Consider the following 20,569-nt stretch of genomic DNA (forward strand, 5'->3'; position numbering starts at 1 on the left):
CGCAAAACTCATACAAAATTGGAACTGCTGATAGTATTAAGTTCATTGCACTGTACAGAAATATTCATTTTTTTATAATTTTTTTTAAATTTTATAACCTTTGTAACCCAATTTTTTTTCCTTTTCGTTTCCTATTCCTGTCTTAGAAAAGCAGTGATAATCAAACCACCCTCGCGCACTGCACTCATGATAGAAAGGGTAGAAACGGCTGGCACAAAAACTCGAAATACGATTTTTCCTTTCAAGTTCTGTTTACACGGAGACGTTCAATAATCAAAGGCGAGACGATTATCGCTCACGTGGAAGGGCGATAATTGCGAATGTTCAGACGAGGAAAGTTTTTTTAATATTCTTTCGATAATCGTATCTTCGAGAAGAGAAACTCTCTCTGTCTACATGGGCCTTAAGAATAATGGTTGATTTGTATTTGCTAGTTAAAATGCATTTTCATTGCATTGTTTTGCTTTTGGTTCGTTTGTTTTATGAAATTAATAAAAAGCTTCTTGTCTTGGTAGTAGTTATACGGTGTGACGGTGTGACCTCCTTTCACCGACATCTCACCTTTTTGTAACGCCTCTCTCCTCTTGTATCCTATAATTTCTTTTATTTTACATGTATTTAAATTTTAAATTTGAATTGTTCCATCTTCCTTCACTTTCTCATTTTGTTTTCATACCACGGTCACTCCCAGCTCGACCGCCTCAACAGTCAGAGCTGTTAATAAGCTAATCATGTGTAATCATTTATAAGTCTACACCCTTCATGTATCTATTTCTGTAATTCAGTTTCTCGGCCCATTTAAGGGTAAGTGCCTTAATAATAAAGTGTAGGGAGTGTTTTATACTGTTATACCTGTTATTTTACATTTACCTTTATATTGTTACAGCCTTTCTTTAAACTTTACTTCTTTAATAAATTTTGTGGACCGGAAGTTCCCCATTTCATTGCTGTGAACCTGTTCACGGCTAGTTAGGGTTACAACCCTTTCAACGGGAAAGTGTTATTGCCCGTATTACTAGTGGTACCCGTAGTACTACTAGGCCTATCGGTAGTTACACGGGAGATTATTGTTGCCCGTGTAACTACTAGTAGTTTAGCTCGTAGTACCACGGGCAACAAAGGAAAATTACAGTTACTTTTAAAGGGTTCTGCAATATGGCGATAACAATTTGGTATTTCAATAAAAAAACATAGTAATTGCGATGTCGAGGTGAAATTTATTCAAAATGGAGTACACATGTTACATTTAAGAATGGAATTCGATGTCGTTCATATGACCACCGCGCACATTTGCAGCGCTTCGCAACGTCTTTGGGGCTAATTTTCCACCACTCTTCGTCACTTATCGGACTTTTGATATTGATATTTTTGATATTTGATACTGTTCCTAAGCTCATTTAACGTTGTTGGCCTGTTGACATACACCAACGATTAAACATGAAAGGGTTTTAACCCTAACTAGCCGTTAACAGGTTCACGGCAATGAAAGGGGGAAATTCCGGTCCACAAAATTTATTAAAGAAGTAAAGTTTAAAGAAAGGCTGTAACAATATAAAGGTAAATGTAAAACAAACAGGTATAACAGTATAAAACACTCCATACACTTTATTATTAAGGCACTTACCCCTAAATGGGCCGAGAAACTGAATTACAGAAATAGATACATGAAGGGTGTAGACATAAATTATTACACATGATTAGCTTATTAACAGCTCTGACTGTTGTGGCGGTCGAGCTGGGAGTGACCGTGGTACGAAAACAAAATGAGAAAGTGAAGGAAGATGGAACTATTCAAATTTAAAGTTTAAATACAAGTAAAATAAAAAAATATGATAAGCTAGAAGAGGAGAGAGGTGTAAGGAGATCACACCGTCACAAACATAACCCTATATAAAGTAATCCAACAGCGTTAGATCGCATGAGCGTGGTGGCCATTCGACCGGACCTCCTCTTCAATAGATCGATTGTTTGACTAACGGCAAATGTGCTCGCGGTGGTCTTATGAACGAGATAGAATTCCATTCTTAAATGTAACATGTGTACTCCACCTGGAATAAGTTTTAGCTCGATATTCAATAATTCTGTGTTTTATTGAAATACAAAACTGTCATGTCCTTATCGAATAACCCGATATTAGAAAACGTTGTCGATTATGTGGCTCAAATTAATATGCGTAATAATGTAGTAACAAATTGTTTAGTTATTTAAATAAATCAGTAGTAAACCATATCGCTACGACTGTAAAGTATAAGTTAGATGCTTACGTTTATGGACCGAAATTTACCTTTTTTAAAATAATGGAAATTGGAATGTTAATAACCTCCGTACAGAGTACTAAAAAAATCGATCTCAAAAGTCATTTATCCCTTAGTTTGCCACCCTTAGAGTTGGAATATTTTCTTCTAATTTGAATGGGACCACTACTGCGGTACCCTTTCCAACAAAAAGAGAATCATCAAAATCGCTTCATTAATGCCGCTATCGCGTAACATACAAAGAAACATGAAGTGGAATTGAGAACCTACTCCTTTTTAAGGGGGAGATTCTCAATGTGAATTCATTCGGTTAAAAAATTAACTTACTTTGCTAAAATGATCATAAACGCGTATAGCTCCCACTGCTGGGCGTGTCCCTTAAATGATGACGTTAAAATTACACGACGTACATTGTGTAATTACTTGATTCATGCCTTAACAGTCTTTTTCATAGAAATAGAGCTGGAAGTAATCCCTCGACGGTTTAATTACAAAACACGCTTGTGTGTTCACCCGCGCACACACACACACACACACACACACACACACGCACGCATGCCTTCACGCACGCAAGCACGCACGCACCCGTTTTAAGTGAGAGATTATTTTTGAAACTTGTTTTTTACTTGGCAATGAAAACTTAAGATGGCGATGGTGAGCTCCAGAAACTCGATTACTAATGATGACTAATCTTCCCTCGGTAAATTACGTCAGTTTAATTCAATTGTCATTAGACATATTTCAGTAAAATTTTCTTTCCCGTGTTCTGTAATACAAATCGTCAGTGGATTAGGAGCTTATTTTTTTTTGTAAGAGAATATGTTTTATTTCTAAAAGGCATACGTTTAACATCGTGCATTGCATTACTCCGCGTCTGCCTCACTACCTTCAAAGCCACGATTACGATACCATTTCGTCTTAAAATAAGATTAGGTACTGCTTTTCAAACTTTTATAAAGTAACTAGCATAATGATGCCAATATTTATACAGGTATTAATAGTGTGCAGTAGCGGTATGGCTCGCTGTGAAAGAATTCGTCCAGGGAAGTACTGCCACAGGGTAATGGTGAAATTACAGACACAAGAGACTTATCAACATTTGTCTCGGGGTGACAGGTGCAGTGCCAGTGTCCCTCGGATCTTTACAATTTAAAGCTCTGTATAACATTGCAACTCCTATGGACAAGCCTGTCGCTTAGCACCAGGCGCGCGATATCCGTATACGTCGTATCCGCCCACGATTTTAGCCAGAAATGAGTTAAAACAGCGCTTTGGGTTAACACCCGGGCGAGTTGATAGGGTTCTAACTCACTGCCCATAGTTTCTAGTGTAAATAGTTTAATATATACTATACAAAAGTGTGTTTGCAAGTGCATATATAAAACATACATACGATACTTCAATTCTCTAATGAAAGCGCATTTCGAAGGAGCAATTTGCACTTCGAATTCCAGACTCATAGATATTAAATGAAAAGTTTCGGCCCCAAACGTTAATGTTGAATGGGGAAGTTATTGCTATTTTGGAAGCACTTTATTTTATCTTATCTCACTATTTAAATAATAGCGTCGTTTACTTAGTTTCTCGAAGTTGCCTGCAAGATCTGTTAAAACTCCTATTTCACCCCAGTGAAAATTGCATCTTTGCTTAAAGTGTTAAAGAGACAGCGTGAGGACGCCAAAGTTGTTCTGGCACAGATTCGCTGTCTTAAAGTGCATAGAGATTTTCTCGATTAGCGGGTTTTACACAGACACTGTCGCGCGTGATCCGTGACGTTGGAAGGAAAAGGGAAAGACCGTAACATTGCGCTCAGCAGGCGTACGGTCTATCCTATTTCACGCGGTTTATCACGCGGTTTATCGCGCGCGTAAGAACGTTATCTTAAAAAAATTCAGACAGGTAATCACGCAGGATTGCGCGTACAGGCTTTCCCGCGCGTAATCCGTACGCTTCTAATCACGCACGATAGAGTGACTGCGAGAGAGAGTGACTGATCAGACAAAATTGAGTAAATGTGTAAGCAGCAGATGATCGACAACGTATTTTAACCGAGTTCAAAAAGGAGGATGTTCGTAATTCGAGAGTATTTTTTGTATTTTATGGAGCGATTTCGATGATTTTTTTTTTGTTGGAAAGGAGGTACTTCAGTGGTGATCCCATTCAAATTTGAAGAAAGTATTCTGCCTGTAAGGATGGCAAATTAGGGGATGAATCCAGTTTATCGAATTTCACCCGTTCTCCACTAACCGATTTCAATACAACTTGGCAAATAGATGTAACAAACACAGTGAATATAAGCAAACTATTGACGTCGGTTTCTGTGGATTTTAAATTAGGTATTATTTGTTTGATTTTAAACTTTATGTTTATCGTTCTAACAGCTAATAAGTGATAGATAGTAACGATCGGAATGATGATCGCCAAACTTCGTAGAGAAGCAGCACACAAAAAAATTTTTGAATATCTCATGGTAGTAACGACACCAACGTATTTATCTTTAGTGTCAGCCCGAGGTCAATAATATTTTATACAATTCTTGCATAATAAGGATTCTTAAAGTCGAGTACGTAATAGGTACGAGATTTTGAGATAAAATTATGTAATGATTGCAGTATGCGTAGCAGTAATGCGACATGTGTTAGCACATTTGTAGCTTTGTATCTCAGTGACACAGTGACTTCAGCTGGTGCAGCTGCTGAGTCCGCTGCTCGCAAGAAGCGGGACAAAATAGGGAAATGGAAAGTCGCTAGATTTTCGTTCCGCTTTGCTAACGAGACGGCGGGTTATTGGGGTAGCGATGCGAAAAAGTTTGTAGCGGAAAGCGGACGATGGTTAGGAGACAGTGGAGATGACTTCGCGCCGTGTTGTTCTTGGCGCAAATATTGTCCATTGCCATACAGCGAGGAAATGCGACAAGTGGTCAGGGGCTGGCTTTTTGACGAGTGTGAGAATGCAACCATAGCTCTAAAACATGTATTTTGTAATTATGTATTGACGAATTAATATAAATTATGTACTTTTTTTTTATTTTATGAAAAAGAACCAAAAATCAAAACAAACGGGTCCAAAAATTAAGTTGGCGTAGAATTTAATTGGAGATATCGAATTAATGTATATTTTATTAACAAGTCACCAAATCCAACGAAAACCAAACAAAAGCTTAGAATAATAACGCATAGAATGATAGTTTCATATCAAACGAACTGTCACAAGTGAGACAAAAATCAAATTCATGTAGGCTAGTTTTATTAGTAGGTTAATTTTCGGTTTTAGTGAATATTTATACAAAATCCAAAATGGAACGCGTTACTTCCTTGTGGAATGTGATGTTAGTATCTATTTAATGTTTGTCTGACGTATTTTTACACTCATTTACCGCACATTTCGTCATTTTTAGCTAAAATTCTGGAGCTGTTCGCGGTGCAAGTTGACCTTGAGCACGGAAGGCCCGCCCGCTCGTGCAGGCCCTTTGGGAGCGCTTCAATTTGCCTCACTTAACGTGTGCGGGCTGGGTTTCTATGCGTTGTTATTCTAAGAACAAACGCTACAAAACAAAAAGATGGAACAGAAGTGATTAAGTGCCGCTTACATTTTGATTGACCAGATTTTTTTTTTATAAAGGTTTATGGCCCGGTTGTAAGACTTTTAGGCGGCCTTTCTACCAGACATGTGCGACGTAGCGAGGCAGTGTGCGAGGAAAAAATCCACCAATAGGATTACTTCATTTTCCTAGCCTCGCTTAGCGCAGCTCTGGCGGAAAAGGGCTAGCGGAGCTACGTATTTGTAAATACAAAATAGCGAGAAATGTGTGCAAGAGATGCGGGCGACGAATGTGTGCAAAACGGTGTAGGAAACTAGAGCTACTGAAATTATGACTCTAACTGACACTGACACATCGCCACCGCTCACCCCACCTCACCGTACCCCGCCCGCGCATAGCTGAAAACTGTCCGTAACACATCCTCGACTCGTTACCTCGCACATCCCTGGTTAAAAGGCAGCCTAAGGCCAATTTAATCAACCGGGAGGGCAGTAGAATATTACAGTGGCGTGTATTATTTTGGCTAATTGAAATATCATATTTGATATTTCATTAAGCCAAAATACGCCAAAATAATAATAAATTGAAATATCAAATATGATATTTCAATTAGCCAAAATACGGCGTTCTTTTTTTTGGAACTTATTATTATGAAATTTTTCAGATGAGTAGCGAGTACCACAGACAATAGAATTTTGATTCAGAACTAAAACGCCTTTGTGATATGGTTTATGGAATTATAATTGACAGTTTAAAGTAGAAAGACATAAAAACTTGACTTCGAAAGTATAAACCACGCATTAATGCTGGAGCATGTAAGAGGTCGATTTTGAAATCAATGCCAGTGTCATGAAAATAATTTACAATTTACACAATCAACTTATTTGACATTCTAAATTAGATCCTGTTACTTTACATAATACTTTTCCTTTTACAACACTAACCAGACGTAATATGAGCTACTGGAAAACGCGTTTAAGATTCTAACAGTTTAGCGAGTTACCGAATTTCCATCTATTTTCCGTTGCATTTTGTAGAAAGTTTATGTGAATATCGAGTTTTTTGGTTTTCGCGATTGTTACACATAGGAAATGAAACTGTTTTTCCGAATTTAAATTGCGTATATTTGTTTTTTCAAACAAACCAACGTTTCCAACCCTTTACAGATCCCATGGCCACGATTGACTGCTTACCATGGGACCTGTAAAGGACCCGAAACATTGGTTTGTTTGAAAAACAAAATATGCGTTTTAAATCCGGAAAAATAGTTTCATTTCCTAAGTTTATGTGAAGATTCTTTATGAAAGATATCTGTTACCCAGGAGGAGGAAGCTCTCATCAGCATCAAGCAACAAAGGTCCATCTCAGAGCATGGTGCAGGTGGACAACCAGGGTCGCCGGCGGGTAGTCGCTGTGCCTACTCCCACTCCAGTTGGCGAAATGGCGACAGGACCCGACGTACTTAATCGTCGAACTGGTATGATTACGCACCAAATAAATTTATTTTAAATTTTTATTAAATTGATTTTTGCATTTTTTTTGTGAAATTACTCGACTAGTTTGTTATAATTATTAATACAAAGATTGAACACTTAAAATAAAATTCCTTCGATCGTTTTTTATTTTTCAATTCAATAAAAATTTAAATACATTGAATAGCGACCCAGCCGAAACTAAATTCTTTCATAGATTTCTCATACATGGCGCTAAAAGTCGTTGAAAAACCAAGTACAAAGATACGACAACAAGGACATAGAAAAATTCATCAAGTCCGCTAGTTCGTTCCGTGGCTTAGTTGGCCGAGCGTCTGGCACAGTTTGCCAAAAGACGTCGCTTCGAATCCGGCCGGATCGAAGAAGTTTTTTCTAACTTATAATTACGATCTTTGTAATCATAATTATAACAAATTTATTTTATTTTATTTAATAACATTCATTCAAAGACCCCTAAATATATACCTTATAGACTACCATGTATAGTAATATATTAAAACAATTTAGACTAATTTATTACTTGCACGTATTGTCTGCTACGTGTGACGCAACGCGGGTGTCTGGTAGCCGGGCTCGGAAACATCGGTACATGACACTTTTCAACGAATACTCATCCAACAAGAAATTAGATAGATGTTCAGTTGGTTCAACTCTAACCACAAATGAATTAAAATCAGGGATTCAACGATTTGGTCCTGATGATTTTTTTTATTTCAGATGAACCACCGCGTGTTGTTTTGGAGTCGGGGGAAAATAACACCTACGACCTTCGAATACTTTCCACCAATCAAGAAGGTATCCAGAGTCCTCAATTATCAACAGACGAGGTCAGTTATCATAACATGAGTTTACTCCAGAAACATAAAAATGATAACATCATGGGATAAATCCGTTGCTATGCAACATCTCAAGTTTAAGACATCTCTTAGGATTGATCCAAATGATTTTATGTGGTATGTGTAGAATTTCTTTTTTAAGTGGATTCTAATTGGAAATTGAGCCCTACATCACCCCCTCTATTGAAATATTTCCTGCATGAAAACAATTAAACGAAAAAGCTTTCAATAACGATCTTCTCCCTTCTTATCGGTCTTGTTCTATTAAAGGGTGTTTATTTATTTTTGAATTAAAAAGTTCGATTTTAAAAGCCAATACTGGATTGGCGTTACTTGCTCCAAAAATAACTCACCATCCTTTAAAGCTTTCCCCTTATAATCCCAAATAAATGTTAGTCCCAGTTTGTCAGTAGTTTATGTTGTCCGTAGAAAGTTTAATATAGGGTACTAATGTCCACAAGCCAGTGCTTGCAATGCAAAAGACACTTTTAACTCATTGTGTTAAGAGTATTTATTCAATTTAAGCATTGGTTTAAGACGTACTTAAGTTTGGTGCAGTTGGATATGAGGCTGTAGAGGTTTATTAAGTGTGATGATTCAAATGATTATCAAGTACAGGCATGTGTAAAGTAGTAGGTGAAAAAAAAATTCTAAAATAAACTAGAAGTACTTATTAATTATTCCAAAGGTTATTAGAGTCAGTCTCGTCGCTTATAGATAAACCGCCGCAGTCTTCCAAAGTTCTTTCAGTTGTGACATTTCGAATGAAGCTTAGTAAGTGGTGCGTTTTAATATACCTATTCTGTTTTAATACACACACATACACATGTGCACACGCACACAAACACACACTCACACACACAAACACACAAAAAAATACAAACACACACATAGGCACACAAACACACGCACCCGTTTTCAGTGAGAGAATATTTTTAGACAAATTATATAATTTAATCTAAATTTATCGAGTTCTTAGGTTTTCGCGATTGTTACACATAGGAAATGAAACTATTTTTCCGGATTTAAATCGCGTATATTTGTTTTTTCAAACAAACCGACGTTTCGGGCCCTTTACAGGTCCCATGGTCACGGTTGACTGAGGTGGTACAGTCTTCAACCAGTTATGTCTAATATTAATGCAAACCACCCTATTTTTTCACTATAGTTACAATAGTTATTAATTAAATACCTTATTTTTAATTTTACAAAGAAAACATTGTGAAATATTTCTATAATTGTGAAAAGTCCATGGGACCTGTAAAGGGCCCGAAACGTCGGTTTGTTTGAAAAAACAAATATACGCGATTTAAATCCGGAAAAATAGTTTCATTTCCTATTAATCTAAATTTATTTAATTTATAAATCACCACTTTTCTATATGATACAAAACGAATTGATTGTGACGGTGATGACGAATATGACGACTGGTCAAGAAAATATTCAATATTTTCTTCAAATTTAAATGGAACCAATACTGAGGTGCGCACTTTCCAGCAAAAAAATAATCATCAAAATTTGATTCACAAATGCTACAGTAATCGCGTAAAATACACACAAAAAAAATACAGTCCAATTGAGAACCTCTTCCTTCTTTGAAGTCGTCAAAAATATCCCATGAAATCAACAGCTGGTTTTTTACTACATATAAAATCATTTTTGGATGTTACTAATGCGAATTACCAAAGAAAAAATTACAATCTTTTTACGTAAATTTTCTATTTTCATAAGTTACTTAAGTTGGAAATTGAAGTAATTTTATCATGTTGGAAAATCTGCATAAATAGGTTTTTAAATTCCTCCTTGGAACCATTGCCACCATGTTTATTTACTGCGTTCCGGTTTTGAAGGGTGTTGGTGGAACGCAGGCATACCTGGGACTGTCAACAATGCCCCTAAGTGTTTAAAGGTGTTTAAAGCTCCGAATGGCACAACAATTGTTATGGATAGACGTGTCGCATACCACCAGGTATTCTAAGTATAAAAATCGAAAAGCTGAAGTAACTTTTATCCAAAACCATACAAATTGGAACATGGTAGTTTTCGTCCCACGTTTAGACTTTTAAAACCTGTCACTTTCTAAACTTCATTCGAAATATTTATTACATCTGATAGGATTTTGGACATCTGTGCCGTAAGCTTGGTCCTCCTGATGGCACGCAGGGTGGTTGGTGCGCTCGGCTGTATACAATATGATATTATAACTTTCGTCCTATGATGAAAGCTACCTATGATATTCTTTGGATGAAACTAGGGATTAATTTATTTATTTGACCTTTGTAATTGATTCACAGTCATGTTTGCTTTATGGTTACCATTAATAATGAAAATTAATACCTTTTCCCTCTCTTGAGAGAAACTGGTAGAAATTTAAATTAAAGTCCTTTTTTTTCTTAATGGCAATGTTTCGTGTATACACAACTTTTTGTTGCCTGTTCTTTATTATGGTATTTCACACCACAGTGCGTTTTATTAGAAGAAATAAATAATTAAAAAAATAGTAAAAAAGAAATAAACATACTCGTACATACTGTCTTAACAGATTTATTACGAACTTGAAAGAAAAATGTTGATGATCTATGAGAAGACACGTTAACAGTGGTTTGTTTATATTTTTAATCTCGATTTCCATAACCGATCATTAAGAGGGCCAAACTTACGGCGGTTTACTTATGGCCTTGCCAATACCAACACGTCCCAGTGAAGCAATTCCAAAGCGAAATATAGATATATTTTATTATATGTATTTAACTTAGATGCTTAAACTCCTCAACAAAACTAGTTATTTGACCAAACTCCTGAACTGGTTTAGTAAAATAATTTAAACAAGAAACTTTTTGGCATATTTATGCCTGAGCTCAGGCTTTTGATCAAGTCAGTAGGTAAATTGGTTTAGTGAATTGCTACAAGTGTATCAGTCTCTTTGTAGTTTCCTTCGCGTATTTATACAACGTTTGCGACTTTCTTGCCACTTCTTCATTAACCTGTCACGCCTTCTAAAGACATAAGGTGACCCTAACGTTTTTGGCACTGTAGCTACTAGAGCGAAACGGTGTCTCTAAAGCGTAGCTCTATTCAATTACTATTGAAAAAAAAACCACCAAATCGTTAGGGACACCGTGTGTCATTAGAACGTGTGACGGGTTAATCGATGGCGAAATCGTTGTCAACTATTTCCTTCTTGACAGAATTTACCATCTAAGGCCGTTTTCTGATTTGTCGGTACCCAAAGACTATAACGCACATGTTGGCATTTTTCTCAGTGCAAAATTCTGCAGTACCGCTTGTAACATTGGGAGAGAATATTATCCTCGAGTGATGAAGACATCTCGTCTATAATTACAATACTGGATACTTTTCAATTTCCAATATTAAATTAACATTTATGTCTCTGCACGCCATCATGTGTACTTGCATATCACGCGGCCGTGTGGCGCCAGGACAAACCTACCATACACTTTACCCGTCTACCATAACCTTTCAAAAAACAATCTTGTTTCAATGTAAGCTTATAGTCAGCTTATAATAATATTACTCATATTCGTACCATGAGAAACCTATCAACGAAGTAATGTTTTATTGCTAAAGTGACTGAAAGAACGAATGATTTACCGATATTGTCTATTCCTTACTAAATATAGGAAAGAAATAACGCTATATAAACTGTATAATGCCATCTCTTTCTTTTTTGATGTTCCGAATCGTCCTATCGTAGTATAATGTTAAAGTACTTAATATTATTTACTTTCAGAGAATTTTACCTGCCAAAAAAAGGGAAGTATGTAATAATGAAATCTATTAAAATTACGTTGTTTTCAATTATTTTTCCGCATTTTCATGAAGAAAAATAAATAAAACAGGCTGATCTTGATTGTCGCGTTGTGAATTCGGAATTATAGTCTAGTGTGAAGTGTTAGTGTCGCCAAGAAGCATATAGATGGCGTTGTCATAATTTTACGAAATAAACATCGCGTATTTTTATTTAACGAGATTTTATGTCCTATGCACTATTACATAAAAAAATAAACAAAATATACAAAATAAATAAGTTCAACTTAACTTATAAACATTACAAATCAACATTTAGAGAATAAATTCGAAAATAATGTTGTTTCCATTGTATCCGTGTAACTATTTCAAGAGTGCTAAATTTGTCATGAGAACATTATTACTTTAATGTTAAAATCACTTCATAGTACGAACTGAGTGAATGAATAGCCACAAAGCTGCCAATAAAACATCATAGTTCTAACATTATAATAAGCTTGCTTTAAGCGCGTCATGGTACGAAAAGTCAATGTAAGGTTAAAGTAATATTGTTTTAAGTGGTTGTGGTAGGCCACCTGTCTATACCACGCTCGGTAGGCTCGCGGTACTGCGTGTACCGAGAATACCGATACCGCGCCGCAACCGTATGACAAGTCAGGAAACGGGCCTATATGTCATTTATAAAAGCAGAGAGAGATGTTCAATGTGGTAGTTTCTGGCAGGCACCGTACGTCATAAACGTATCCTTTATTTATAAAATCGAAATACTTTTCGGCGTACGAGTGCGGCGATTTTTATGTCCCACGTTGAAACCAAGTGTGAAAAGCTAGTGTATAATATAAACTTATTATTATTAAGTATCAGAGTTTGTACGGCAGTGAACCACTGCAAACAACGAGTAAGCCCGCACACGTGCTCAGCGCTGTACTACTCCGTCTCGTCACGGAGTATGACAGTTTGTGTAGAAGATATGTACATTTCCGTACATTTTTACATACATGTTGTTATAGCGATACTCCCTACTGACCCGTAGAGTATACTATAAGGGCTCTAAAACCTGTGCAAGCAAGCCTGCACAGGGTCCTTATCGGTCAGTCAAGTTATGTACATCCCCGTGTCTTTCTATATAAGTTTTGTTATAGTGACGCTCTTTACCGACCCGTAAGGTATACTAGAAGGGTACTATAACCTGCGCATGCACAGGGTCCTTATTGGTCAGTCAAGATACGTACATTCCCGTTCTTTTCTACATAAGTTTTTTTATAGTACCTTACCGACCCATAGAGTATACGAGAAGGGTACTATAACCTGTGCATGCACTGGGTCCTTGTCAGTTAGTCAAGATATGTACATCCTCGTTCCTTTCTACATAAGTTTTGTTATAGTAAACCTCCCTACCGACCCGTAAGGTATACGAGAAGGGTACTATAACCTGCGCATGCACAGGGTTCTTATCGGTCAGTCAAGATATGTACATCCCCGTTCTTTTCTACATAAGTTTTTTATAGTACCTTACCGACCTGTAGGGTATACGAGAAGGGTACTATAAACTGCGCATGCACAGGGTCCATATCGGTCAGTCAAGATATGTACATCCTCGTTCCTTTCTACATAAGTTTTGTTATAGTGACTCTCCCTACTGAACCGTAGGTTGACGAGAAGGGCACAAGCAAGCACAGGGACATTCTAAGTCCAGCTCCTGAACCCGGATCGGCCAGTGTAGGTTGTCACAGACCGATGTCACTGATTTAATCCAGTTCTCAATAGTGCCTCGGGTGAGCCGCCCCGGGTGCACTTACAATATACCCTCCCTATTTTCCAGATATGTAGGCACGCTCACTTCCCGTTGTGCATTTCGCAACTAACGGTTGCCACCGCGGTCATAGTAATTACGTTAAAATACATATAAAATGTCAAAGATTATAAAACAAGCAATAACACGAATGCACGAATCCTCATTGGTCAACCAAAAAGACCCACTGAAAAACATAAACCCTTAAGCCTGTCCTATACACTTATATGACATCTACCTTCATGACATGTTAAACATAAACTGTATAAGTACACGCGCGTGTCAAATAATGAAAATTTATTAAAAAAAAATATAAATTATGAGACAATGAAATTGTCAAACAAGTTTAAATTTCGAAATTTGAGATTTTCGTTTAGTGACAGCATTGGTTTCAACGTGACGACGCCATGTTATGATTGTGCTTTGACTGCGCTGTAGTTAAGTATACTTTTTAGGTGTTTATGTAAATCTGATTGCAGGTACCGCAAAGATAACTGGACCGTAGGAGATATCTTCCATTTTGTATTGACGTATTTAAGTGAAACTTTTAAAACTAGTTCTGTTAACAATTAATTACCTAAAGAAAGGTAAGTGACTGTTGTGTATAATGTGTAAATTGTATTATACTGGTGTGTTTAGCAATAGACCAAAACCAAACGAATTTATTATTGAAATTGAAAAGCTATTGTGTGAAACATGAATGGCAATTGAGTGAGATATGTATATATGTATACGTATATGTATATATAGACTATAAGATCAGAGTTAAGAGGGTTATTTTTACTAGTTATTAGACAAAAATTCAGACAAAATATTTGGTCATCAATGATTGTAAATTGTTAATTTAATTTTGCCATGAGGCCATAGCGCCAAAGTAGTGTAATCCATATTATTTTAAATTCTACAATATAATTTTAAATTAAACTAATCTACATAATTATTGTTATGTTGTAAAAAAAATATTATGTATTTATTTAATTTTTCTTTACGAAAAAGCATTCAAATATTAGTAATTATACTTCAGTACCGTTTCAAATAATAATATAGAAAAAAAAATAGAGAGAGGGTTACACCACTTTTGCTCTGATAGCCTCAATTCATCAATGTCGCTGCTTTTCGAGAATAAAAAATAGTTAATTTTAAGGTTATAAAAACTGTTGACGAGATCTGTTGTAAAACCCAATTTTTGTTCAAATTAAGCTATTTTTTTTTACAGAGACTATAATCAGAAATTGTTATTTTGTTGTGAACGGAATACCGAGCTTTTGTTAAAACTATCACGTGACAAAATTGGGCTTTCCAAGGCAGATACGTTCAGTTTTTTTAACCATTTTCCTGATGAATTAGGTGCTTTTGAGATACGGCGTTGTTCGATATGTACTATATTATTAGAATGCATTAGAAATTGGTTACCCCTCGACGCCTGGCGCAAAGCGTAAATAATATTGTTTTTTTTTTAAATCCGTTGCAACGAAACTTATAATTAAAAGAATACAACTTCTATTAACACGAAGGTTCACTCATGAGGTTAGTTATAAATAATTACATTAAAATTTTTAATTAATATTTATAGCAGTTTACTCGATGTCTAGATTCATATAATCGTAATATTTAAGATAAAAGGAGCAAACCTTGTTCAAGTTTGTTAAAAATTGCAGTCACGGGTACACATCGTGAATTAAAAAATCTATATTGCTTTATTTGCTGTATCAATTTCATCATCAATCATTTCTTTTTACGATAACAAGTGATGGTGTGAACAAGTCTCCTGTGTGTGCGCCTGGTCTCTCCGGTCACATCACAAAGATCTGAGGGGCACTGCCACTGCTTGTTGACAAAGCCCATGTCCCTGTAATTTCACCAGCACCCATCAAGCCGGAATCGGGTAATGCTGACATTACTGCTTGGCGGCAGAAACAGGTAAAATCTCGAACTCTTTAACAAGGAGCTCTGCTGCTACTAACGCGAGCAAACAGTCTGCCGCCAAGCAGTAGTATGAGCATTACTGCTTTCCGGTTTTGAAGACTGCAGGTGAAATTGTAAACTTATGGGAATTGTAAACTTTTTGTCTCTGGTTGTTGGGCAAATAATCGTTATTTCATAGTTAAGCAAATTACACTTGAAATGGTCACATTAATTGAACACTGCTCATTCGTAGGGCAGATTCCCGTGAGAAGAATGAGCGAGAAATTCTAGGGGTTGCCCTTTGTAAATATACATTTAACTACATTTGTCATTTAAAATATTTCTTTCAAACATCTTAGATACACTTATTATAGTATATGTATATTATATCATCTAAGATGACAATACCTGCAAGAATAACTACCTACCTACCTATACCTTTAGAATAAAGTTTTTGTTTCACCATAGTCTTAAACCTAGTAAATGGCAAATTTTGAATATCCACCGGAATCTTATTACAGAAGCTTATACAACGAATTTGTTACTTTGTGAAGACGACTGTCAGAAAAAGCTAGTTTATTTTTTTCCTCGTACTAATGTTATGTCTGTCACTATTTTATCGTAAAGCAAATTGCTAGTGTACTAGTGACTGTCGTGTCTAGCCTGTTCCCATATCACGACTATCTGTCGTGGACGAATTTTTATCGTTGAAAGACTGTGGTGACTAGCGGTTCCCACTAGATCGTGACGACAATTTATCGTTTCACGACAGTCTGCTTGCCCATCTCCGGCTACGATCCAACGCTACTGCAAAGCGAGCAGAGGGCGCGGGGTACGAGAGGGGAGGGCTGGGAGCAGAATATGTGCGGACAGCGATAAATAAAACGTGACGACAATAGGAGCTGCGACAATCTGTCGTCACGTTTTCATCGTGACGTTTTTATATCGTTAGACGACTGTCGTTCTAGCCGTTCCCACTGTGCCGTCAGTTTGTCGTTAATCGTGTCGTGATATAAGTGAACGACTTCATTTAAATATACAAGCCACGACGCTGTAAACTGCACGACAATCTGTCGTCACGACATAGTGGGAACGCGCCCTAAGTTGCATCGCGCGGACGCCGTGTCCCCGCTGTGCGTGCTTTGGTAAAACGCTGGCCCTCGAAAGACGTTAGTGTGTGGGGTCTCTTAAAGTGTTTATATATTTATCCTATTGGGAGGTAGCTAAAAAATTGCTTCGTTTTTGGCATTTTGGCGACGGTTTTACACTGAGCTCCGTCGCGTCCGCCGCGGCAGCACACATGATACATTTTTCTATTATAAGTTGATTTCATTTTGTATTTGTCGTTTATATAATCCAGTTTTTGTTCGTTTTAAGTATTTACTTCGTTGTTTGTTCTGTGTTTGTATTTCGTAAAGGGAGTAGACCCCCTCGTCTTTCTAGTCAGGGGCTAACGAAGTCGCGGGCATCTACTATTTTGTGAAATTTCGATATTCTCGTACTTTAGAAGCAATTTGAAGCAATCTTATCAGTTAAAAATATTAAATATATATTACGTAATATACATATAAACGGAATACGTGCATAGGCAAGTAACTTTTTAATTTTAGCAAACCTACATTACCGCCATATTACATTAGGTTTATATAAAGTAATTATGCAGCCTGTAATCACACAACAGAATTAAGATAAAAAATAGTTTTTAGTGTCTTTTTTTTTGTATTTTACATTTTTTGATTTTTTTATACGTCGTTTTCTAAACAAATTGTTTTGGTTTTCTGATGTAGTGTTGCCCAAATGCAAGACATATATACAAAGTACTTTGTGTGCAAGACAACACTAACCGCGTCAGCAAACCTGGTCTTGGACACAGTTTTGCCCTTGGTCTCGGTAATGCTGCGAATTAATCAACTTACTTCTAAAGAGAACATCTATCAATATTGATAATAAAACCAAATACTGTTAAACTAAGTGTTAGTGTAAAAAGCTAATAACGCTCATGTCTAAGTTTGACACAACGAGACACAGTCTTGCTTGTTCAGTCATGTTCTTGTTCAAATTTTGCAAGAGCTGTCCAAGCCAATCTTGATCTAGCTACAAATAAATGGTTTTAGTGTTGCGAAAATGCAAAAACAAATCGAAGACTGCAACACAGACTGAAAAAGTACCGATTTTGGGCAAGACTATACCAAGGGTTTTTTTTTATTGTTCTTGGTCGTCATTGTGTTGTATATATTTTGAGTTAAAATTTATCTTCTCAGTTCCGCTTGTATTTGCTAGGTATCTCGATTTATTTATTTTATATAATTATCCATTTATCCATGTGTAGATATGTATATCCAGAATAATAAAACTTAACCATATAAGCATACTATTTGTACGACAAGAATGTGACAGGCGTAGAAATGTAAACAGACACTGCGGGAATTTACATCATTATTCAGAACCGTTTTTACCGTACCCGTTGAAATACACTATATGCAGCTCAAAATTTCCAAAATCAAACCCCTAAATAGAATGTTAATAAGACCGTAAACAATAGTTGAAACGATATTCTGTACAAGACGATTCGGCAAAACAAGTTTTAGAACAAAAAAAAATCAAAATTGGATGGCCTCAAGGTTTTGTTACACAAAAGACCGTAATTGGTTTGATAATAACAGTCTTCGCGTATGAGTAATTTGCATCGTAAGACGGGCGTACGCAATTTTCAATAACAAACGGTCATCAGTTTGTTTGTGAAAATTGGTCCATGCTTAAATTACTTTGAAAAAGAATGTTGCCGTGTCTTTGTATAGTGTCGTGTTTCATTAAATTCTCAATGAATTTAATGAAATAATCGATTAAAAAGACACTTTAAAGAATATTAATCCTTTATTTACGTCTCTACGTACTTTAATTTTTAATAAAAAATTTGAGACCTTCAAGTTTTTCTAAATACTTTATAAATACAAGTAAGTTGTTTTAATCAAAGATTTTTTTATAATATCAAATGACGGAACGAACAAGCCGTGCGCCTGATGGTGAGCTACACGCCTGTTCATAACAGTTGCAGTGCCACTCAGAGCTTTAAATTGCAGAGATCTGAGAAGCACTGCCACTGCGCCCGTCACCCTGAGACATAAGTTGACAAGTCCCATGTGCCTGTAATTTCACCAGCAACCTTACCCTTCAAAACTGCTTGGCGGCAGAAATAGGTAAGGTGGCAGTACTTTCCTGGAATAAACTCGTAGAACAATTCACTGAATACTTTTGTAGGGACGTAAATGAAGGATTAATATTCTTTAACGTTACTTTTTAGTGCAGTGTTCTTAAAAAAATACACACAAATTATTGAAAAAGATAACTTTAATATTTTTATATATTTTTTACACATACTTCAATAGGTTACACCATGAGTTACAAAAAGAGTTATGCAACGCAATTTTATTTAAACCACAGGTTTACAATGAAATAGATGAACGATTCATGTCTTAAGAACTCAAAATTCTCCATACAAAGCATATAATTTTACAACCTAGCTCACCTTAGCTTACATAATTTACCTTAAGTGTCTATACTATCTCAATATTTCCCGTATTAAGGCTGTCTTTCCACCAGAGGTAGCGAGGCGGTTCGAGAATGTCTAGCGGCGCTGTGGAACGGTGTGATGTTTTCCACCAAATCCGTGCGGGGATGCGTTACGAACTCTGGGGTAGGGTGAGCGGTGGCGATATGTCAGAAATCAGAAACATTTATTGTATGAATTGGTGAAATACAGGTGTTACTTACAAGTGATTAGATCTACAATTCTTAACCAAATCAGGCGTAAAATATCTTAAAATTACAATTCAATTAAAATTTATTACAACTCAATTATCAAAATTAAAATTGTAATTAAGTTAGTTGTACAATTGTCAAATATTTGATGTCTTTATAAAAAATTCGTTAAGATTATAAAAAACTGTATCAATTAACCATTTTTTTAAACAAGCTTAAAATTTATCACCATTTAAATATTTCATTTCCATTGAAAGTCTTATAAATTCGAATCGCTGTTACATAGGTGCTGCGGTCGAAGATCGTGCTGTTTTTCAAAGTCAAAGTCAAAGATTATTTATTCCAAAGGTAAAATAAATTTACACTTGAAAACGTCACATTTAAGCTACTGCTCGTTCACTACGCTGACCTCCCTGAGAAGAACGAGCAAGAAACTCCGCCTCGCTACCTCGCACATCTATGGTGGAAAGGCACCCTTATACGGTTCATTGTGCTTAGATCGAGTGGCAAGACACTGCCTTTACTTTAGAATTTTTTTTTTACAAACGAATACAGAGCCTTTTGAAAAATATATATCGTATACTGTATTTGTACTATTTAGTTCAGTTGATATAAAAAAAAATCATCGTTATATGTAAAGTACCTATTGAATACACCGGTTTTCTTGTAAAGTTTCGAGGCAAGTTTGTGTTTTTTGTTATCTATCGTGAAAATTTTTATGAATCGTGTAATTACACAGCGTGCAGTTATCAGTGTACAACATTGACTTACAATTATATGGACGTCGGGTCCGCGCTAAAAAGTGTCCGCACTTGTAAGGCGCTAAAATCGTATACAGAGCGCGACACTCCGCTTTAGTCTTCATTTGTTCTACGGACAGCGCGATACTGCGATGACATAACAATTTAAATTTCGAATAGGTTGACTTGGGACATTTTTTTCATGGTTTTTGTATTAGACCCGTCGTCCATTTATTTGTAAGTCAATGGTTACTACGAATCCATATTGACATTTTCCTGTACACACTTGACATTGTTAGTTTAATTCATTTATTTATTTAGTTTCATTAATTATGTTGATTTGTATACGTACACTGTAGTATACTTATGACTTACTATTACGTATTTATTTCTTCATTATTTTGTAAACTGACGCTCACTTTTCGAAGACTAGTATAAAGTAAATAAAACTAACCTTGAACAAACATCGACGATGCGTTA

At 36.1% G+C, this 20,569-nt stretch overlaps 1 protein-coding gene across 1 annotated transcript in view; it reads left to right on the top strand.

The window, feature by feature from the left end:
• LOC113239558 overlaps positions 1–20,569 on the top strand; it is a 115,409-nt gene that overhangs the window by 84,920 nt on the left and 9,920 nt on the right. The window contains exons 12-13 of the mRNA XM_026476619.1: positions 7,119–7,273; positions 8,007–8,116. Of these exons, the coding sequence (XP_026332404.1) occupies positions 7,119–7,273; positions 8,007–8,116 (265 nt within the window). The remainder of the gene's footprint in view (positions 1–7,118; positions 7,274–8,006; positions 8,117–20,569) is intronic.

The sequence above is a fragment of the Hyposmocoma kahamanoa genome, unplaced genomic scaffold, assembly GCF_003589595.1.
Source record: "Hyposmocoma kahamanoa isolate Upper Pololo Valley unplaced genomic scaffold, ASM358959v1 99879, whole genome shotgun sequence".
NCBI lineage: Eukaryota > Metazoa > Arthropoda > Insecta > Lepidoptera > Cosmopterigidae > Hyposmocoma > Hyposmocoma kahamanoa.